The sequence below is a fragment of the Schistocerca cancellata genome, chromosome 3 (genome assembly GCF_023864275.1).
Source record: "Schistocerca cancellata isolate TAMUIC-IGC-003103 chromosome 3, iqSchCanc2.1, whole genome shotgun sequence".
Classification (NCBI taxonomy): domain Eukaryota; kingdom Metazoa; phylum Arthropoda; class Insecta; order Orthoptera; family Acrididae; genus Schistocerca; species Schistocerca cancellata.
The window spans coordinates 411301840-411325920 of record NC_064628.1 but is presented as its reverse complement, the minus strand read 5'-3'; the positions used below and the strand labels follow the sequence as shown (position 1 = coordinate 411325920).

Sequence of the window (24081 nt, the reverse complement as noted above, 5' to 3'; positions counted from 1 at the left end):
TCCGAGTTAGAATATAATCAAATCCTTGAGACAGAAAACCTTCTGTCCACAATTCAGCATGTATTTAGAAATTATTACCCTGCTTAACTTGCCTTCCTCTTTTTGTAACATAATATCCAGTGAATCATTAACGAAGGGCGACATGCAGATTTTGTATTCCTAGATGTCTGGAAAGCATCTGACTCAGTGCCCCACTACAGACTGTTAACAAAGGTCTGAGTATATGGAATAGGTTTCCAGATAAGTAAGTCCTTCAGAGACTTTTTAAGTAATAGAACCCAGTTTTTTTGTCCTGGATAGTCAGTGTTAATCAGAGACAAGGGTAACTGTAGAAATACCCCAGGGAAGTGTGATAGGACCACTCTTGTTCTCTACATTCATAAATGATCTGATGGATAGGGTGAGCAGCAATCTGCAACCGTTTTCTCATGACACTGTAGTACATGGGAAAGCATTGTCATTGAGTGCCTGTAGAAGGATCTGTCAAACAATGGAAAATCTGGAATGGACTGTAACAGTATTATGAAAAGGATAAAAAAGTCTTGTCACACAATAAGCTTTCAGCCAGCAAGGCCTTTGTCAAAAATACACACGCACACACACGCACACACACACACACACACACACACACGATATAGAATGACTTTTTTTTGTTTCTATTCTATTTCTATTCTTAGACAGAATTTCTATTTCTAGGATATAGGATGACTTGGACAGTATTTCTATTTGGTTGACAAATGGCAGCTTGCTCTAAATGTAGAAAAATGTAAGTTACTGCTGCTGAACAGAAGAAGAACAATCCTGTAATGTTTGAGTGTGGTATTAGCGGTGTACTGCTTGACAATGTCACAATTATTAAATATCTAGGTGTAATGTTGCAAAATAATGTGAAACAGAATGAGTGTGTGAGGACAGTTGTAGGGAAGGCAAATAGTTGACTTCAGTTTAGTGGGAGAGTTTTAGGAAAGTGTGTTATCTAGAAAGGAGACCATCTATAAAATACTTGCACAACCCATTTTTGGAATCCACGCCAGATCAGATTAAAGAAGACACTGAAGCAATTCAGAAGTGTGCTGCTAGGTTTGTTACCAGAAGATTAAATCAACATGTGAGTGTTATGGTGGTGCTTAGTGAACTTATGTTGTAATCCGTGGAGGGAAGGCGACATTCTTTTTGTGAAACTCTGTTTATTATTAATCAGCCAAATGAGCCAATGTTAATTTTGTAATGGTATTGCAGTTACTGGAATATAATTAAATATGGGAAAAAATGAAGGTGAGAAAAATAATCTTATTAATACCACCACAGAAAAATAGTTTACCAACATAAAGTATTAGTGTGACTGGTAGGGTGTAAAACTTATTAGAATTTGTTGTGATATTCTTTTTCAGCATGACACCAATATTCCTGTCGTTGTATATGGAAAACTATTTTGTTGTTTAAGTAACCACATCTTACTGCTCCAACCACCCGCAGCACACATAAATCGAGCCACCTCAAGTGCAGTGGACACTGCCATTAAATGTCATTCCCCCAACTGCTGAGGTGACCAGCAGGGTCAGCCTGATTACCTACCATCATAAGTCTGCTGTGCATGCACAGAACTGCACCAGCAACACTTGTCAGGGATTGAATTTTTATAAGGGCATACACAGGCCCCAGACCCTCAGTTGTTAAATGTGTTCAAGATGTGTAAATGGTTCTTTTTGTATTCTTGTTGATGTCACTCTGTGACCAAATAAATTTTGTCTCTTTCATGGCCTTGTGTGTCCTTTTGTTCCTAGTTGGAACACAGGTGGGGTGATGTTGAGGGGTGAATTTTTGTGTGTTTCATTATTTGGCCTCTTCCATAGAGGCTTTCCTCCATACACTGGTGCAACAACATGTGGCCATGTCACCCAGGCTCAGACACTGGTTGATCACCCTCTAACATCCCCCCCCCCCTGCACCACCACCACCACCACCACCATTTATGATGAATCTACAGTACACTGGGATACATAGGATACATATGGGAAGTGGTGTTCTGGGTGGTCAACTCAACATGGAGTTCTGTAAGGCTCTTTTCTTATCATGGCCATGAGTACACTCCCGCATCTCTCACTTCTGTACAGTTAGCTCCTCTACAAGACTCAGCATTGATTTCTTTGGATGCTGTGTGTTGTTTTCTTTCTCCTACACCACAAATGTATGCATACAGTCCCTGTGTGTGTGTTGAATTTGTTGAGTTCTACCAGTGTCGCAAATGGCTGCAGCAATAAAGCTTGTGCAACCACGGTCTCAGTTATGTGTCAGCTAAATCTCAGGAGCTTATGTGGACATCATGCTCAGAGGTGCAATCATCTGTTCAGCTCCAGATAACAAGGTAAATCAGCATGCCTTTCAGTTTGAGGACCCTATATTAGAAATAGTTTGATATCTCTCACACTGCGGCCCACCAATTATGAGTCTTGGGGTGATGCTGACAGCTTGCAGCACCAATACATGGAGCCTATTGTTCTGGTAGAAGAGGAGGTAGTCACAATACAAACAAGCCAACCAGGCCAGCACAAACCCGTCATCAGCAACAGGGACAGTGAATGCTACTTCCTTCATGCCCCTCTTGTTTTATACAGCATGAGAGGGTGGCCGGCCCCAAGCAGCGGGCCTCTTGCTAAAAATGTAAAAAAAAGATCACATAACAGCAGTATGTCAATCTCTACTCTGTCTCCCGCTTCCCCATCACAAGTTCACATATTGCCTGTACTATGGTGCCAGATCCGGTGCTCCAGCAGGTCATACATGTGATAAACCATGGGTGACATGACCTTCTGCCAGATCAGGCATTGCATCTGCCTTAGAATTTTTGTGTGTTACGCCATCATCTTTCCATATTGGATGGCATTGTTTACCTGTTGGCAGAAGGGTTTACTCTGTATGTCATGGTTCCAGCGGCTCTGCTGTGGGAGGTGCCCACCTATTACACCAGCACTGCTGGGGAATCTCTCCCTCAAAACTGTTGGCACACTGCCACGTATTTTGCCCAGACACTTGCCGCAAGTATTTGGGCCAGCAGGTGACACTGCACACTGTTTTTTCCCCGCCAGCTCTTACACAGATTTGGAAAAGAGTCCACATTGATTTTGCTGATCCTTTTTTAGACACTTTCTGATTATTGGCAATAGATGCTTTTTCTCTTTTTCCTGTATGGCATTTATGTTCCACCTGTGATAGTGACTGTCAAGGCTCTGTCAAACTTATTGTCTGTGGAACAGTCGTTAAAGGACTTTTATACACACAGCGGTGCCTCCCTTCCATCCACAGTCAAATGATGAGACAGAATGTCTTGTCTAAATGTTTAAGGCACTGATGTACAAACACGTAGAATATTCCCCAGTCGTGGAGGCTCTCACGTTTTTATTTAGCTCGTACAGAATGATGCCAATAGGAGTTAAGGACCCCATTGAGCTCCTGCACAGCTGTCACTTGTGAACACTGCTCAGCCTCTTGGTCCCAGGCATGTGTTCGCAAGTGATGTCAATTTTGCCAATGTTCACACCTGTCACTCCAGTTTGGGTCAGAGCATTTGAGAGGCATTCTCACAGGATTCTGGCCATCATTCGGAGTCAGTGTGGTCACCACATCTTCATGGTATGCACCGAAGATTGGCTCATGATATGCCATCAAAATCATTTGCATTCCTGGACGGGCACAGGTGTCCTTCCTTGGGCCATGAGTCGACTGTACTCTTCGTTGGCCCCGGTCACTCTAGGGGTCGAGCAAGCCTGGCCATTTCCACATACCCCAGTGGTGAGGGATGTGTCAGCACTGACAGCTGGTTTGCTTCTTGCAGCTGGTGCCAGTGCTGGTGCTCCCACTGCACTGAGCATGCGCCACTATCAGTGGTTATGGAAACTGGATCTCTATCGCCAGAAGCTCTGAGGGAGTTGTGTGGTAAGCCACCTGATTCAGATGGCATTTTTAAAGGGCATGCATGGGCTTCCAGGACCTCAGTTGTTAAATCTGTTTGAGACAAGTAAATCATTCTCATTGTATTCCATGACCCAGTAAACTGTATCTCTTTTATGGCTGTGTGTTTCCTTGTGTTTGTAATTGGAACAGTCATGAATCCACTGGGCAGATTTGATCTGGGGCCAGCATGCCTCCCTGTGCCTTAGAAGTGGGCTCTTTAATGCACTTGATTATCCAGACAGGTTTCAACGTGATTGCAACAGATAACTTTAAGATGCCATTATTTAAAGGATGTGCCTTGAATTTCTGAAACATTTTAAAATATGTAATTATTCTGCTTTTGTTTTACTTTACCTTTGCCATGGTTCTAATTGAAAGCTAGATCATTAAAACTTAATGACAAATTAAAATTTTTACGTGTTGGGGCTTTAATACAGATTCTTGCTTTTCATGTGCATGTCTTGAAAAGACAGTGTCATTATCACCCATTAATAACGGCAACTATTAAGTGGATGAGGTGTAATAGAGGAAGATTTGAGCCTAGATTAATGTAGTTTAAAAAATAGTGGAAAGAGAACATCTGTAACAGTTTTGTCAGCTATAAAATGGTAAGAGTCATGCCATTAAAACTTGTGACAGTGCCATTAAAACTTGTGACAGACAGGGATTCGTGTGAGATCGTTCTGAATATCTTGTCTGACAGTTACTTCAAGCAGATCTCCTAGTACCTAACAGACTCATACATTTGGAATCATTAAACATCAAGGAGGGAATCGGTGATCATAAGGCTGTCATAGCATCAAGTAGTGCAAGGATTGTTAAAAAAAGTAGGAAAATATTTTTATCGCAGAAGTTACAGGATACAAAGTTCAGAGTATTTAAGTAGCCAACATTACAAACTCTGAGGATAAAGATGTGGAGCACTAATAGATAAATGGGATAAACAGGTAAAGTATGTCCCAATCAAAGTCATGAGGGATGGAAAAGACCTACCAAGGTTCGAGTTGCTGCAAAAATAGAGCGAGCTTCGTCTTCCATTTAGACAAAGCCAAAGCTTAGTAAACAAACAAAAGATGGATGAAGCCAGAAAGAGCATAAGGAAAGCAATGCAAGAAATTTTCAGTGAATTTGAAAATATAATTTTTACAAACAAACCATCCTGTGTAATGTCCATAAGCAGGTTGAAATCATCTTTCCAGTTGCTCAGTGGCTATACTAGCACTGAAACAGAAGTTGACAGAAAGAAGACTGAATACAATTTGCTCTTCTGAAATTGTTTCGCTGCAGAAAATCGTAATGGACTCCCTCCCTTCAACCACTACACAAAAGCTGGAATGACAGATAGTGAGATAGCTGATCACAGAATCGAAAATTGGCTAAAACTGCTCAACTTTGGAAAAGCAACTGGACCAGATAGCATACCTGTGGGGCTCCACAGGGATTAAGTGAGAGAACATGCTCTTCTTTTTAATTGAACTGTGCTCTCACTGTTTAGTAAACAACATGATACAGTTACTTAATTCACACGGCAATCCAATGAAGCTTCATATATAATTTCTTTTTAAATCCACAATTTATAACTTAAATGACATCTAAACAAAGTATAGGCATGAATCTTAAGTGAGATATATAGTTAAGTGACATCTGTACTTGAATCATGTTGGTTCAAAAATAATTTGGAAAGTGTCATTTTGTATGTAATTAATTCTTGTTCTTCTTCGGAGCCTCCTCCTCCTCCATCTCCTTCTTCTTCTCCTTCTCCCTTCATGGATTAAGTGATTTCACCTGTTCCGGTCAATGAGGTCCAGCTATATCTTCTGTGGTCTTCTGTCTTGTCCCTACATTTATAATGAAGAATTTATTATGAAAGTCTATATTCATACATCCTATCCAACCTATCTACATGTTTCCGCAGTCTGTTTCTGTTTAGATCCTTATTTATGTTTAGATCTATTTTTGCTGTGGATCAAATCAACTTATAATTCATTCTTATTGTCTTCATTTCTGAAGTAATCTTCTCTGGGACACCTTTAAACTCTATAGTGAAATCTCATTTCCACAGCCTGGATCCTAGTCACATCCTTTTGGCTGGGCGCTCAGGTTTCAGATCCAAAGGGAATAGTAGGTACTGCAATGACGTAAAACTTGATCTGTGTCTCTTATGCCCCCCTCCCTCCCTCCCGCAATTTTTTTTGTTCTGTACTTTTAACTGTTCCACAGATTGTGTTAAATTTTAGGATCTTATTTCATCCTATGTCACAGATGAGGTACTGAAAGTGTATTACCTGTTCCACTTTAACATTGTTTACTCCACTTTAAGATCTTGTAGGAGATTTTCCCTAAATGCCATAATCTTTGTTTTAATAATGCAGATGTTCATGTTATTTTTAGAAGCCAAGAAACTAAACTGATTGGCAGTTCTCTGAAGATTATCTTCATTTCTTGAATTTTGATTGATCATCTGTGTATAGCAGAGAATTAAAACACTTGTCTGTTGATTATTATGCCATAGATGATATCTTATTTCCAAGCCCTGACTAAGTCACATATGTAGACGTTGAAAAGAATTAGAGACAGGCCACATCATTGTGTAACTCCTTGTGTTGTTGTTAATTGTTTACAGAAGCTATCTCCTTCTTTGATTATAGTTTTTGTCTCTTTGTAAAATCCTTTACAAAGTTAATTAGATGTGTTGGGAAGGCTCTTTTTTCAATAACTTGCTGCAGTAATTAATTCATTTGGAAGTTTTTGATATTAAAATTAAATTTGCAAGTGTCAGTTTTGATATTGATTATTGAAACAATATGAAATAATAAATTAAAAATAAGTTATTAGTGAAACAGGTGTAAGCTGCTTTTGTTTGCAATATGAGCAGTATATGTCATGTAACATCTTTGGCTGATTTGGCTCTTGGTGAATGAGGTCATGTCAAACATGTTGTAAAAGTAATATTGTGCAGAGCATGATGGTTTTCAGTGGTGTGTTTTGGAAAATGTGAGAAGATTACTAAATGCGATGAGTGGCCTATTACATGTCGTTTAGTAACACACATTAAAAAAACTGAAATTCTGAAATCTGTTTTGATCATGAACTGTATGTAAAATATCTTGGTTGTCTTTTTTTGTCATCATTGTATTGTATTATCATGTCATCATTTTTCTTGTTATGAAACATCTAACAGTAGAAAAGTGGTGTTCATAATTGCAGTAACAATTCGTTCATCCTCACCAGCCAGCCAGAAAATATTTGTAATGAATTTTCATGTTATGTCATTTGTTTACAGGGGTTGTGGATCAGAAGTCTTACTGAAAGAGCGAAAAAGATTGCTAAGGAAGATCTGTGGTGCTCGAGGAATGTACAAAGGGCACAAACGTGTTGGTAATTCGGACCTCCGTTCAGCAGCAGATCCAAACTTTCTTGGTCGCACCAGATTACTTAACCTCATTCATCTCGGCCTTCTTGTTGACTGCAGTGAACAACAACTCAGTGATCTATTAAGGTAAATGTTTTCTTCACTTCGTCATAATGTGAGTGCATAATTCTACTTTAACATCTCTTATTGGCCTTGAAAGCACATTCACATCTCCACACATCCTGGTTAAGGGATGCAGATTGTATCCTGTGGTTACAAGGTATGCGATAGAAGGTGTGAGCTCTATACTCTGCATGATTCTCCAACAGACAATTTGGGTTCCAACACGGCAAAAATACCACTACTGCTATCACTAAAGTTATTAGCCAGGTATCAACTGCATTTGAATGTAAGGATTTAGTATCAGTTGTGCTTTGTGATCTCAAGACAAGCCTTCAGATGTATACTGTTTTAACACCTTACTTGTAAAACTGGGATATTATGGCAAACACAAACTGCTTTTAGCTGTGATCAAGTTGTATCTAAGCAAGAGGAGACAGTGTGTATCAATTAATAATAGATGCTCCTCTTTGAGGGAAGTTTGGAACCATGTAGGAGCAGGTTCAGCAGTGTGTTACACAAATGACACTGGTCAGTACCCACCATGATGTAACAGAGATGCATAGGCAACAAACGAAAGATTAGAGCTCACAATGAATTGTTCTTTTTTTTTCTTTTTTCCCCCTTCAAAGAACTCCTTTGTAATCCTAATAAAACACAAGAGCTAATTCTGGATTTGGCTATAGTCATGGAAAGTAAATCAGTAAAATTCTTAGACTTTCACACTGATTTGAAATTAAACTGGAAGGAACATACTGTATTAGCCATGTCTGCAGGAGCTAATTCTGGATTTGGCTATAGTCATGGAAAGTAAATCAGTAAAATTCTTAGACTTTCACACTGATTTGAAATTAAACTGGGAGGAACATACTGTATTAGCCATGTCTGCAAGTATCATCATCGACAAATCTGTGATCGAGGACCCTGTAGATCATGCGCTGACCTCACAATGCACTTTGGGTCCAGTTGTCATGGACTCCCAGCTGGCAGAGGTCTTTCTGTAGCTCATCCTCCCATCCCTTCCTGGGTCTTCTGACTGGACAGGTACCATCAGGTCTTCCCATAAGTATGGCTTTTGCCTGAGAGGTGTCTGGTCTTCTAGCAATGTGGCCTGCCAAGCTTATTCTCCCCACTTTCAGTTTTTGAATTACGAGGGTTGTTTTTTAAGTAAGGGCCGTTCGCGCGTATAGTCCCGTAGTTTGCACGGACGCCGCAACAAGCCACCGTACCACTTGCCGGAATCCTTCCCGTTCACACTGATGCAAGTTGCAGCTCTGTAGCTGACGTGTACGCATCGCTGTGCTACTTTATAATGTTTACGATTATTGAATCGCCTGCCGCGTGTGAGATACGGTCAGTGATATGTTTTTTGACCGCGAGAAGCCTATCGGCTGCAGAAATTCATCATCAGTTAACAGAAGTTTATGGCTTGAATGCAATGAGTGAAGGTAAAGTGTGTCAATGGGTTAGAGAGTTTAAAAATGGCCGTCAAAACGTCCGTGATGAAGAACGCTCGGGCCGGCCCTCTGTGATCACTGATGATTTGGTGGCTGCAGTCGAAACAAAGATTCGTGAGGACAGAAGATTCACAATTTCCACTCTTTCTTTGGAATTTCCACAAGTTTCAAGATCGGTTTTGTACAAAATTGTGTCTGAAAACCTAAACTTTAAGAAACTGTGTTCTCGGTGGGTACCCAGACTCCTCACAGAGGACCACAAAGGGAAGAGATTTGCCACTTCATTGGACTTTTTGATTCGTTACGAGCAAGAAGGGGATGACATGTCGAGTCAAATTGTCACTGGAGATGAAACATGGGTATCCCGTATCACTCCCAAAAGCAAGCGACAATTGATGGAATGGCGACACATGACCTCACCTGTCAAGGTCAGAGCCAAACAGACGCTGTCAAAGCGCAAGATTATGGCAACTGTGTTCTGGGACCAGTGCGGTGTTTTGCTAGTGGACTTTATGCCACGAGGAATGACAATCAACTCAGATGCCTACTGTGCAACTCTAAAGAAGCTCCGCAGAGCAATTCGTAACAAAAGGCGCGGCATGCTGACAAAAGGAGTTTTGCTCCTGCACCATAACGCTTGGCCTCACACCTCTCAAAAGACTCGGGATTTGATTGATTCTTTTGGCTGGGAAGTTTTGGACCGTGCACCATACAACCCCGACCTTGCTCCTAGCGATATTCACCTTTTCCGGTACCTGAAACACCATCTTGGCGGGCAGCGCTTCAATGACGACGATGAAGTGAAAGCAGCCGTGAACTCTTGGCTGTCGGAGCAGGCGGCCGAATTCTTTGAAGAGGGAATTAAAAATTTAGTTGTACGGTATGACAAGTGCTTAAATAAACAAGGCAACTATGTAGAAAAATAGGTAAAAGTGTGTAAAATCAGAAAATAAAAGTTTTTTTACAAAAGTATTTGTATCTTTTTTTAAAAATAAAAACGGCCCTTACTTAAAAAACAACCCTCGTATGTTCGGTTGCCTCATCAGCTCATACAGTTCTTGGTTTTTTCTACGTCTCCACAAGCTCCCTTCCTGGACAGGTCCAAAGCATATTTCCTACAGCATACTGCTATGGGGGCACTCCTGCTACGTCAATGAAATTCTGAAAATTATTTTAAAAAATCTGAATACTGATTACAGTTGCACAGTCTTGCTTACGTCAAAAGCAACTTAAATGAGTTCAACACCAGAGAGACTATATACCCTCACAACACCAGAGGCAAACTGAACCTTGATACACCGGGGCACCCACAAGGACTGCAAACTCATGCAAAATAACATGCTTAAAAATTTTTAATAAACTTCCAATATCCACTTGGACACTGTCCTATAATATTTTCGACATTAAGATATATGATTGGTTACTCAAAGACCCCTTTTACAAGTTAGACGAACTACTTGAAATAAACATGATTAACATTAGTACTTACAGATATTTCTGAAAGATATGGAACTACATTGTAAAAACTCCTCTCTGAAAATTATTCTTAATTGTATATTTAATGTTCAAACCTATTCTGCTGTAAGTGGTTGGTGGTGAATAAACTGAATATTGAATTTTCTTCCAAATCATATATTGTGTTTTTGACTTGGGAACTGGGTCATTAAAGAACTGTATAAACATTTAATTGTTATATTTACGTGAATCGAGATGCCTAGATGAACATAAAAAGGAAGGGGGGAAAACAAGGTTATTACACCCTCTACTCGCCCCCCCCCCCCCCCAACCCTCCCTCACCCCAGTACTGTGTGATGCCTAGAACAGACATTACTACCTATATGTCGACAGATGCTTTCACCCATCACTAGGATTTATGAGTCCCAAAGGGTCTGAGGCAGTGACTGTTGAGAGTGTCTCACCAACATTCTTGGTGATACAGGCCAGTTTTATATCAAGGCTACAACATTTGAGTAATTTTCTCAGTTTATAGTGCTTCAAAATGCAGGGAGGGCTCATGGTGTTGTTCACGAAATGAAAATATGACCTAAACATACCCCTCCACTGTTTTGTTACAATAATTTCTTCCCCGTGACTGCCGTTGTTGCAGAATTATACAGTTGTATTCTTAAGGTGACCTTGATACTCGATGAGATCATGACACCACATCTACTGTGATCTCCACACACTAGTAGATGCATGTAAATGTTATTCTCACTCCCTCCCCATCAGAGGTCAAATACAATGGGTAATAGTTCTGAACCAGGATTCATCTGATATCATTGGCTCTGTCTGTTGCAATGATCCTAATACACCAAGATTCAATTTTTACCTAACAATTGAAAATCTAGGATGGAATAACAACAATGCGGATACGATACAATGCTACTCATCACTGTCTACGATACAATGCCTCCCTATGTAGTGAGTAGCAAACACATCTACCTCATAAATCATTGAGTCACTTATATTTTTCCAAGATACAGCATCATGCTCATGCAGCAATTTCCTGTCAGGCTGCTTAAGTTTAGGTGTGACATATGTGCCTTGAAGCCTCCATGTTACATCTGTGACACATGCATTTTGAAATCACAGTCATCATTGGGTCATGCAAACTGACACTTACCCTCAGAAGTCTTGTCACCATGTAACCTTTAGAGTTGCTGGATGGTTTTCAACCAAAATAGGACGACAAGAACAAAGAGGACCAATCTACATGTGTGGAAACCAACAAAAAATTAAGTTTCATGTTAAGCTTCAAGGATAACACCACTCAATATGTAACAACATTATGAAAAGGAAATTTGCTACTCACCATGTAGTGGAGATGCTAAGGCACTGATAGGCACATTATGTTCAATACATCATTGGAATCTGGCATAATGGTGGGTGTCAGTGAAATGCCCTGCCCGGGGTTTCAAGCATGGAGTGTGACATCGCGTATTATGGTATGTTTGTAGGGAGAAGTGTGGTTTCCTAGCATTAATAGGACCTGTAGCATCTGTGTAAGAGAGTCAAACCAGTCCCAGTTTTGTGTATCTCCTATGATCTTAATGATGTGCATGTACAGCTGTTCCTCTAACTACATAATCTCTCTTCAGTGTGATGTCACTCTTTTTGGCACTTAATAGTACTTACCTCTTCATGTGTCTTAAGTAGAAAAACAATCCTTTCATCTCAGTTATGCCTTAAACAATGTCTTGCATACATCTTCCAACACCATAGTTCATTCTACATGGCAGCACCATAAAACAACTAACTGATACCACCCCCGACAATCTCCTGTCTTCAGAGCCTATATGCTGACTGCAACAGTTTTCCTTTATAACTAAAATCAGGACAGGCTGCTTTTCAGTGCCCACGTAAAACTAATATATTGATGCATTTGGAAACTTCACTGTTTCTGAAATAGTTATTTAGCTGGTTGTAAGTTAGTTTCTTGAAAACTTTGGAGAAAATTGGGAAAGTAGAAATTGGTTGGTGGTTTGGGGGCAGATCCCTATTTCTCTTTTTAGAGACTGGCAGCTGCCAGCACTTTAGCACTTTTGAGTGCATCAAGGAAAACTCAAGATTCTAAACACATATTAAAGGTGATAGAAAGAGACTGACAGATGAGATGTATTATTTTTTTGATTATGTAGTTGGATAAGTTGTAACAGTCCATACATCTGGAGTTTGCGAACCTTGACTCAGAATCAAGAAGATCTAAAGGAATAGTGCCATTTTGATTAATTTTGTTTTTCAGCTTACTCAATGACGTTAGAAAGTAAACATTTACTTCTTCAGGGTCCAACACTGCATCCTTTGTGTGGGTTTGGGACTTTTCTTCATTGATGATATCCCGTGTCACTTTACATTTGTTGGGAGCTCTTTCTATGTATCGTTCACGTGCAAGTTTTTTTGGCCAGGATCAGTTTGTCTTTGTAGTTTTTTTTATATTGAAAATAACCTCTATAAGAAGTATCATCCAGCTCAGGCCCTTTTTACAAAGTTTTTGTGTGTTCTGTACAGTCTGAGCATCTCTTCCTTAATGTGAGCCACCACATCTGTACACCATTTTAGCTGTTTCTTTTTGTGTTTATGCTTAGGGCTAATTTTGGATTAATGATGAACAAGAGTACCATAAATCATTGAGTTTTTTCAGGAAATTATGAAACACTGTTATCTCAGCACACTTCCCATGTTGTGAGTTGTATACAGAGAGCCAGCTAACATCAGCTAATCTGTCAATATATTAATATATTCATCTTTATGGCCATGTAGCATTAGACATGATTCTGGCTTATGTATTTGAATTAGACAACTGATCACAGCAGAATGTTATTATTAAAGGTCTGCTAGTACACCACTAACAAGTCTGACATCATACACATCTCTAGCAAAATTAACTGTAATATTATCTGAGCAGGCATTACTCCATGTGATACTGTAATTTGTACAATGTAAATTTAGGATAATGGACCTTGCCATCGGTGGGGTGGCCTGTCTCCGTCTGCAATACAGATAGCTGTACTATAGGTACAACCACAAAAGAAGGCTGTATGTTGAGAGGCCTGCAGAGGAGCAGTAGCCTTTACAGTAGTTGCACGGGCAAATGTCTGGATGATTGACTGAATTGGCCTTGTAACATCAACCAAAATAGTGTTGCTGTGCTGGTACTGCAAACGGCTGAAAGCAAGGGGAAATTACAGCAGCAATGTTTCCCGAGAACATGCAGCTTTACTGTATGGTTAAATGATGATGATGTCCTCTTGGGTAAAATACTTCAGAAGTAAAATAGTTCCCTATTTGGATCTCCTGGTGGGCACTACTCAGGAGGATGTCATCATCAGGAGAAACAAAACTGACGTTCTATAGATTGAACTATGGAGTGTTAGGTCCCTCAATCGGGCAGGTAAGTTAGAAAATTTAAAATGGGGAAAGGGTAGCTTGAAGTTAGATATAGTGATAATTAGTGAAGTTAGGTGGCAGGAGGAACAGGACTACTGGTCAGGTGAATATAGGGTTATAAATGCAAATTGGGGTAATGCAGGGGTGGTTTTAGTAATGAGTAAAAATATAGGAATACGGATAAACTACTATGAACAGCATAATGAACAGATTGTCATGGCCAAGATAGACACATAAGCCCATGCCTATCACAGTAGTAGAAGTTTACATGCCAATTAGTCCACAGATGATGAAATAGATTGAAGAAATGTATGATGAGATAAAAGAAATTATTCAAATAGTTAAAGGAGATGAAAATTTAATTGTGATGAGGGACTGAAATTTGATAGTAGGAAAAGGAAGTGAAGGAAAAATAGCAGGTGAATAAAGATCAGGGAAAAGGAATGAAGGAGGAAGCCGCCTGGTAGAGTTTTGCACAGAGCATAATTTAATCATCACTAACACTTGGTTTAAGAATCATGAAAGAAGGTTGTATACGTGGAAGAGACCGGGAGACACCAGAAAGTTTTGGATTGATTATATAATCGTTAGACAGAGATTTAGGAATCATATTTAAAATTGTAAGACATTTCCAGGGGCAAATGTTGACCCTGACCAAAATTTATTGGTTATGAACTGTAGATAAACACTGAAGAAATTGAGAAAAGGTGGGAAATTAAGGAGATGTTACCTGAGTAGGTTGAAAGAACCAGAGATTGTTGAGACCTTCAGAGGCAGCATCAAGCAATGTTTGACAGGAACAAAGGAAAGGAAAACAGTAGGAGATGGATGGGTAGCTGCAAGAGATGATATAGTGAAGGCAGCAGAGGATCAAACAGGTAAAAACACAAGGCCTAGTAGGAATCCTTGGATAACACAAGAGATATTGAATTTAATTGATGAAAGGAGAAAACTTAAAAATGCAGCAAATGAAGCAGGCAAAAGGGCATACAGACATCAAAAAAATGAGATTGACAGGGAATGCAAAACTGCTACACAGGAATGGCTAGAGGACAAATGTAAGGATTTAGAAGAATATTTCATGAGGAGAAGGATAGATACTGCCTACGGGAAAATTAAAGAGGCCTTTGGGAAAAAGAGAGGCAGCTGTATGAATGTCAAGAGCTCAAATAGTAAACCTGTCCTAAGCAAAGAAGGAAAACCTGAAAGGTGGAAGGAGTATATAGAGGCTCTATGTAAGAGGGATGAACTTGAAACCAATATTATAGAGAGGGAAGTGGATGTAGATGAAGATGAGATGGGAGATGTGATACTGCAAGAAGAATTTGACAAAGCTCTGGAAGATCCAAGTCAGAACTGGGCCCCAGGAGTAGATGACATTCTGTGGAAGAATGTGGTAATTCCAATTCCAAAAATGTGTGAAAATTACTGAACAATTAGTTTGATAAGTCACAATTGCTAGATATTAACAAGACTCCTTTACAGCAGAATGGAAAAACTGGTAGGAGAGAAGATCAGTTTGGATTCTCGGGAAATGTAGGAACCTGTGAGACAATACTGAACCTGCGGCTCATAAGGTAGCTTAAGGAAAGATAAACCTACATCTATAGCATTTGTAGACTTAGAGAAAGCCTTTAACAGTGTTGACTGGAGTACACTCTTTGAAATTCTGAAGGTAGCAGGGTTAAAATACAGGGAGCGAAAGGTTATTTACAATGTGTGCAGGAATCAGATGGCAGTAATGAGAGTTGAGGGCATGAAAGGGAAGCAGTGGTTGAGAAGGGAGTGAGACAGGGTTGTAGCCTATCCCCAATGTTATTCAATGTGTACATTGAACATGTCATAAAGGAAACCAAAGAAAAATTTGGAGTAGGAATTAAAGTCCAGGGAGAAGAGGTGAAAACTTTGAGGATTTCCAGTGACATTGTAATTCTGTCAGAGATAGCAAAGGACATGGAAGAGCATTTGAACAGAATGGATGTTGTTTTGAAAAGAGGACATAAGATCAACAAAAGCAAATGTAGGAAAATCATATCAGGGGATACTAAGGGAATGAGATTAGGAAATGAAACACTTAAAGTAGTAGATGAGGTTTTTCATTTGGGAAGCAAAAACTGATGATGGACAAAGTAGAGAGGATATAAAATGTAGACTAGCAATGGCAACAGAAGCCTTTCTCAAGAATAGAAATTTGTTAACATCAAATATAGATTTAAGTATTAGGAAGTCTTTTCTGAAGAATTTCAATGTATGGAAGTGAAACAGTTTAAGTAAAAAGAGAGTAGAGGCTTTTGAAATGTGGTGCTACAGATGAATGCTGAAGATTAGATGTATCAGTCGGTTAACTAATGAGGAAGTACTGAATAGAATTGGGGAGACAAGAAATTTGTGGCACAACTTGGCCAAAAGAAGAGATCGGCTGATAGGACACATTCTGTGACATCAAGGGATCACCAATTTCATATTGGAAAGCAGTGTGGGTGAAAATCATAGAGGTAGACCAAGAAATGAATATAATAAGCAGATTCAGAAAGATGTAGGATGCAGTAGTTGTTTGGAGATGAAGAGGCTTGCACAGGATAGAGTAACATGGAGAGCTGCATTAAACCAGTCATTGGACTGAAGACCACAACAACAAATTTAGAGATTTAAATGTATTAAAAAAAGGTTCTTGTAAGATGCTCATAATTTTGTTTGTCACTTCATTTTTGAAATCACTGTAGATAATGACTTTTGTTTTAGATTTAAAATTTTTTTTAATAAACAGCTCAAATCTTTCAAGAACTATATTTACGTCTCTACCTGGAGATCTGTACGAATTAACAATTACGGTACTCTCTGTACTAACAAGGAGAGATCCACAGCAGTTGGATCGACTTTTGAAACCATCTATGCGTTGATGTAGGTTAAGATCCTAGGTATTATGCCCTTCAGCCATTTGCCCTCATGGGCCCTCATTTGTGAGTAATTGATTGGGGTGGGGGGGGGGGGGGGTGGGGGGGAAATCAGAATTTTGCTTGACTCTCAATGACGTTAAAAAATGTATTATTGCATACACTGGTTGTGTGGTGTAATGGAAAGGGTGAGGAGACCTTCACCTGCAGAAAGTTATGCATTCAACCTGATCAGGTGCGGTAATTTTTTTAAATTTATAAATTTTCATAGAGATGGCTTTGATTATTATTTTTGTTCAGTTAATTAAGTTAAATATAATTCTTTATTTCCATTCCTGTGTCACATCATTTTAATCATCATATCAGCTTCTTCATTCCTCTCATTTTTCTTCCTAACATTCTTTTTCCACTGGAAATCTTTCTTTATGTGATTTGAATTCTTTTTGTGTGTTAATTGCTATTTAATTTCGTTCATTTTATCATCCTATTTTTTGGTCCAAGTTATTGCATTCAATATTTCTATTCCTTATTTTACTTGAATTTCATTTTACCTACACTCCCTTCTTTCATTTAAATCTTCATCTGCATTATTTTGTCAATAGTGCAAAAGGAATTTAGGCTATGTTTTAAATGTTTATATGATGATTACCATGTGAAAAGGATGCACATCTCTGTGACAAAAAATGTTTTTCACACCATTGCACAGTTGATATATACAGGTTATTTCATCTTACATTTTTAACTGATAAATTGGCATTTTCAAATAATTGAATATTATAATAGGTAAATGTAACTAATTCTCTTTCATAAAAATTCCAGATGGGGAAAATAATGATACAAAGAAAAAATGAGAACAAATGAAAAAGTCTAGTAGTTTATACATATCCATTACCCAATGCAACCAGTCCATATAATACTACTTCTTCAATGCTATTGAGCATCAAGCAAACTTCTGATATTTTTTGTCATAATGGCTGCAGTGTGTGATATCTGGGATCTTAACCTACATAACTGTATAGATGATTTCAAAAAGTTGATCATGCCAAAGGAGATATCTTCTTGCAAGTCTTATACAACTAAATTCTCCATCTAGTACAGTACAGTAAGAGTTATCATCTATGTTAGAAAACATTACACCATCTCTAACAAATATTAGTCATCTTTATTCTCTCCTTCACTTCTACACATAGTGTTACCAGCAGCATAATCTTGAGGAATAAAATATTCAAACTGATCATCTATCAATCAGTGTTCTGCCGCACATTCATCATTTGCAACATTGCAAAAAATGTTCTGATTCTAATATTTTGAACTAATGTGGCAGATGTTCAGCTGCACTACCAACAGGAATAGTGAAAAACTGTTATTCATTTAGCTTTCGGTCAAAGCCTTCTTCAGAAAAGAAAACACACACGCGCGCGCGCGCGCGCACACACACACACACACACACATTAACACAAGCAAGCACACCTGACAGACATGTGGCTGCTATTTCTGGTAGGTTTGGCTTTAATGCATTGGATGAAAGCAGCAATCCAGAGTGGGGTAGGGAAGGGGGAGGGATAGCAGGGTACAGGTAGGGGGAGAGAAGAGCATTGTCTGGCAGAGCCTGCAGGGACTAGGTGGCCGCATAAGAAGGCTGCCAGGTGCAATGTCTCAGGAGGCTGAAGGGGAGAGAGGAGGGAGGGATGGTGGGGGGGGGGGGACAGGGAATGGAAGAGGAGAGGAGCAGAAAAGGGGGAAAGTTGGGCAGGTGTGTTGGCATGGATCAGCACACAATGAGGGTGAGGAAATGTGAATTGGAGGAGGTGATGGGACAGAGGGGCAGAAATTGTTAGGAGAAGGGTGCGGGGACAGTAGGGTGCTATAGGGTGAGGCTGGTATAAATCTGGGACCAGAGAATGTGTGTTAAGGATAACTCCCATGTGCAGAGTCCAGAAAAGTTGATGGTGGAGGGAAGCATCTGGATGGTTCTGGTTGTGAAGCAGCTACTGAAATCAAGTGTGTTATATTCAGCTGCAGGGTGTGCCACAGGGTGTTCCACTTTACTCTTGGTTACAGTTTGGCAGTGGTCAGTTGGTTGGTAGTCATTTCAGTATAAAAAGCTGTGCAATGATTGCAGTAGAGGTGCTATATGACATGACTACATTTTCACAGGTGGCCCTCCCACTGATGGGGTAGGATAAACCTGTGACAGGACTGGAATAGGAAGTGCTGGATGGGTGGATTGGGCAGGTCTTGCACCTGGGCCTTCCACAGGGATATGAACCCAATGGCAAGAGGTTGGGATTGGGAGCAGCATTGGGATGGACTAGGAGGTGAAGGCCTTGGTGAGACAGTCAGCATACTGGTCAAGATAGCTTCATCACCAGGTGGCCAGGGTGTATGGGAGAGATTTTTAGGTGTGGAAGGCATAGTGCACGAACAATATTCAGCAACAAACACACAAACTGGAAAGTACACTCACGCTCAGAAAAACAGAACTCCTTGAATGACTCAAGATAGGATGTTCATATTCACAGGACATGTACATTAGTATGATCTACGGAAATGATTAGCTTTTCTGTCTCTTCGGTTCAGCGTGTGTCCTGTTGCCTTGTAGGCTCAGGATCTGCTGTGGGCTCTGATAACTCATTCCACCCATGATGCCATCAACACTATAAGGCATGAATGGCATCCTGTGGTATAGTCATCCATGCTGCATTCACCTGCTTCCAAAGTTCATCTGTGGTGGTTGGCATTGGGTCAAGCACTGCAACCATCGTTTCACCATATCCCACACATTTTCGACTGGTGACAAGTCTGGTGATACAGCAGGCCAGGGCATGAGGGTGACATTCTGTGACACCAAGAAGCCATATCTTCATGGAACATCATGTTTTCATGCATTGTCTTGCCGAAAAATGGTGTCTGGAGTGTTGTGCGGAAAGGGTATGGCTATGGGTCGCAGGATGTCTTTCACGTAGGTCACACTGGTCACAGTGCCCTGGACACACAACATCTATGATTTGTGATCTTACCCACTAGCACCTCACACCATAAGGACTTGAGTTGGTGCTGTATGTCATGTGTGAATTCAGTCACTCTGATGCCGCTTATCTAATGCCATTCATGTCCCCAATGATGTCATTCCATACACCATTGCCATCTACTGTGGTTCAGCACATTTGTCAAAGGTAGGTGGAGAAGTGGATGATGTGCACGTAACCCACGCCTAAATGACGGCAGTGGACTATCATCCCTGACAGTGTACAATGTGTTCCACTGTTGTGCTAGAGCTGAGGAGGATGCAGACCTTTCTGCAATGCCTTTCAGATGAGGTGGCAATCTTCTTGGGGATTGGTCTGGGTAGTGCGACCTGACCCATCTTGTTGTGTTCTACAGCCTTACATGAACCATTCTGCACACACCCGTTGCACACTGAAATGCTTCGTCCCATATGCGCAGCAATTTGTTTGGATGGATGCATCACATTCTCTCATGCCAGTAATGCTGTCTGTTTCAACTAACTGATTTTATGGCACAGTTTTGCATACATGTGTGAGGCATCCTGCACATTTGCTCAAGTCATACTAATCTATTACCTTTGGTTTATAGTGATAAGAGCAACAGGCACATTTTACCAGTTGGTGGTGGTGTGCCACAATACTGATACTGGCTTTGAACCCTTGGGGCGACATGGTTCAAATGCTAGTCATTGCTGCAGAACATATCAGCATACATGTCCTCTGAGTATGAACATCCTGTCTCTAGTGCTTCAAGGTGTTATTTTATGCCTTACAAAATATACCATAGCTGTCGCAATGTTGCAAGGTGAACTGGCCTGGATAGGTATGGAAATTTTTTATGCGGCAGTGCCTAAGCAGAAGTAGTTGGAAGCATTTTCACATCAGCAACCATGGAAGTGTTAAGTATAAGCGTCACAAGGCATAGCAAAGCCCAAGCAAGTGCAGGCCAAAAATGTCTAAATACCTAGCCATTTTGTACTAAAGTGGTAGTATCACAGCTCTTATCATCATAGCGGCTGTGAGACTTGAGGTACTGTTCCAGGACCACAGATCGACTCTGCGTGAGGACAGCTTGCCCTGAGATCACAGGATATAGAGCTGTGACTACATTAGACTCATCTGGCCCCAGGAAGCAATGCCGGTTGTCATCATGAGTCAGTGGATAACAGCTGTTATGTCAATTGCCACTGCCTGTTGCGCAGCATGAAGGATGCAAGATGCACTGCTGTGCATGTGGACATAGCCAGTCGTAACTGCTGGAATCCAGGATCATTGATGGCAGAAGTGGTCGTGTAATGCATCACCACTCAGTCTACGTCACGCTCTGCACGCTCCGTTAGCATTGCCAGATGACACACATACACAGGAGGCCACAGAATGCTACAGCAACAGTGCTGCTGCCTGTAGCAAATTGTGCTGTAAACTGCCCCCTGCAGCTTGCTGACTCCAGACCTCTTCACTATTTGTCAGAGTACTTATGTCGCCATTCTGTACAAAGTCTGAACCTACAGCGTATGGTACAATGAATCAAGAAATTGAATTGTTGTTGACAGTATGTCTTGTTCTCAGAAAAGGAGCTTGACAGCCATGCTGTTTGTAAGATGAATTTTGTTAAAAGTAAGGAGTCACTGGATTTGTCCCACTTTAGACGAAATGGAGGTCATGATAAGATAGTAGGCTTGCCTGTTAGATGCACTCTTTGTAATTTAGAAGATGGTTCAGCACCATGTGTTGGTAGTGTGTTTTACATGTAAGCATTATGGCCCTTTAGTTAGACAGTGCAGAGAATGGAAATAATTAATGATCAGATACAAGAATTAAATTAATGTATTTTATTTTGTCTGTCTTGTAATTGTTGATGTTTCAAAATGAGTGCTGAGAAGGGCAAGGCTTCGGCAGAATCAGATATGCAAGGTGTATTGGAACCAGAAGCAGCACATGTTACTGGAAAAGGTAGCACAATTGACAGCAGGCAATATGGAGTTATGTGTTCTAGTGGAGACACAGTCACCAGAGCAAAGTATAGATTTGTCAGCTGCAAGTTTAGTTGCTGCTTTCTCTAGTAAATCGACTGAGGAAGTGCAGGAATTTGTGGAGGATTTTAAGAATTTGACAGAGATGGAAGGATGATGTGACATGGAACTTTTGAGAATAGAAAAACTAAGATTAATGGTGGAAGCAAAGTTTATGCACATTATATAGAGGCTCTCAAGTGAGCTGGAACATTTGAAGAATTTAGAAAGGGATTAGTTCAAAGTTATACAAAACAAAGCAGTGCCAGACATTAAAGGGAACAATTGAGCATGGTAACAAAGAAGCATGCAGAATCAGTAAAAGAATGTACAGATAGGATAAGGAAGATCAGTGGTTGTTCATTGAGGTGACAAAGAATACCTTGGTGAATGAACCAGTTTTGCAGGTGGCTGAGCAGAGGGCGATTGATACTTGGTAATATCAAGGAGAGTACAAACAGGAGTTCTGATTCATTTGCAAACAGCTGTCAAGTTAGTGGTAGAATGCGAGGAAACCGGTATGCCAAACGAATTCCAAGTTGGACAGACAGTTTTTTTTACCAATATAAGGTGTTATAGGTGCAGACAGATAGGGCATGTGTGGAAGCAATGGCACCAGCCATGGGATAGTTTAAGTAGAGGCAGAGCCCTAAGTAATGGTAACAGTAGTTTCATGGTTAGGGGGCTGGCAAAGAAGCAGATGTGAAATGCCAAAAGGAATTCAAGGTCCACCTACCACCATTCCAAGTAATACTAGATGCTAATAAATCATATGCAGAGGTGGATTGTGCAGTCATGGGAATAGTAGGGAAAAAGAATTGCAGTATATTGTTGGATACAGGAGCAAATGTGATAGTTGCCAGTGGTGATCTAGTGGAACATACACAATGGAATCCACCGTGGTAATGATTACATGGAGTGGGGGATGATGATGTCACTCCCTTGAGTTTGGCAGATGTAGATTTTTCTTGGCTACAGTTCAGTTCAGACAATGTGTAGAGATAGTGCCACGTGTGAGTGAGGGCTATGATATGTTTCTAGGGTTGGATTTCTTGCATCAGCATTTTGCCAAAATCAATTTTCAGCAGCACATAGTGGGTTTTGATAGAAAAATGTTTTAGTTGGGTCAAACAGCTGCCAATGTAGCAATGTCATGAGGTGAGTCTATTGCATATAATGAACCATTTAAATTGCAAGAAATTGCACTAAGACTTGTCTCACACAATTGTATTTCTAAGGGTACTAGGAAATCACTTTTAGTCAATGTTAGGTCTAACTTACTGGTATGGATGTTGTTTGTGGCAGAACCATTGGAAGTAATTGAAGTATTGGATCAGGCAGATTGCTTAGTGAAAAGAATTGTTGTATGCCTACAAGGGGCAAATGGTGAGAAAATGCTACTTGTGTTTGTGGATGATTTCGGTGTTGAGGATTTAAGGTTAACGAAGGTGTTGTTGATTGCTAACTTGGATATCCTGAAGAAGAAGGAGTGGAAAATAAGGGGTGTTGGCCTTGGGCAGGTGCCAAATGCCACTGAAACTGCATTACAAGAAAGGTGAAGCATCTAAAAGGAAGTGATAAGAATGGATGGAAGAGTTACAGTTGGTATTGGGGGCTTTGTTTTTTCTGAGAGGACCATTGCCAGCAACACTTATTAACACTTATTACGAAGTGCTGATTACCAACAGGAAATGAATCATCTGTTTGCCATAAATCATACAGAGTCCCAAGGTACTTACACCCGATTCTGGAGGAATTTATCAATCAACAGCTGAAGGATAGAATTATTGAGGAAATTAATAGCACATGGAGGTCAGGAATGGTCATTGGGCACAAGAAATCAGTGGATGCATCAAGGAAATATAGGTTTTGTTGTGATTATCAACATCTGAATGCTAAGACTGTAATGGATGTCTACCCTGTGCCAATCATTACAGGAACCATAGACTATTTATGCCAGAGCAAGTCTTTTTTGACAGTGGGCTTAAGGAGTAGCTACCATCAACTAAAAAGTCACTCTGGAGGATTGACCAAAAACAGCATTTTCTTTGTTGTGGATACATTATCAATAGAAGAGTATGCCTTTCAGATTAAAGGATGCAACAGCAACATTTCAGAGGTTGTTGGATGAACTTCTTAATGGATTGTAATCATGCCAATGTATGGTGTATCTTGATGATATAGAGACAATCATCTTTGTGAGTGATACGGTCTAGCATATTCAATACGTAAGGGAAGTATTCCTGAGATTGAGGGCTGTAAATTTAACAGTAAGTACAGAGAAGGGTAAATTTGCATTACAAGAGGTGTCATGTCATGCCTTGGTCACATGATAAGCAAGTATAGGTGTTAAGGTGGACCCTGAGGTTGTTTGAAGGTATACATGAATTTTCGGTGCTT

General features: G+C 40.2%; 1 protein-coding gene across 5 annotated transcripts in view; it reads left to right on the top strand.

Annotated features, from left to right (window-relative positions):
* The window catches only part of LOC126175158 (TATA box-binding protein-associated factor RNA polymerase I subunit B), a 324489-nt gene that overhangs the window by 164394 nt on the left and 136014 nt on the right, over nucleotides 1–24081 (top strand). For all 5 annotated transcript variants that reach the window (XM_049921739.1, XM_049921738.1, XM_049921737.1 and 2 more), the window contains one exon: nucleotides 7235–7450. In XM_049921739.1, the coding sequence (XP_049777696.1) occupies nucleotides 7235–7450 (216 nt within the window). The remainder of the gene's footprint in view (nucleotides 1–7234; nucleotides 7451–24081) is intronic.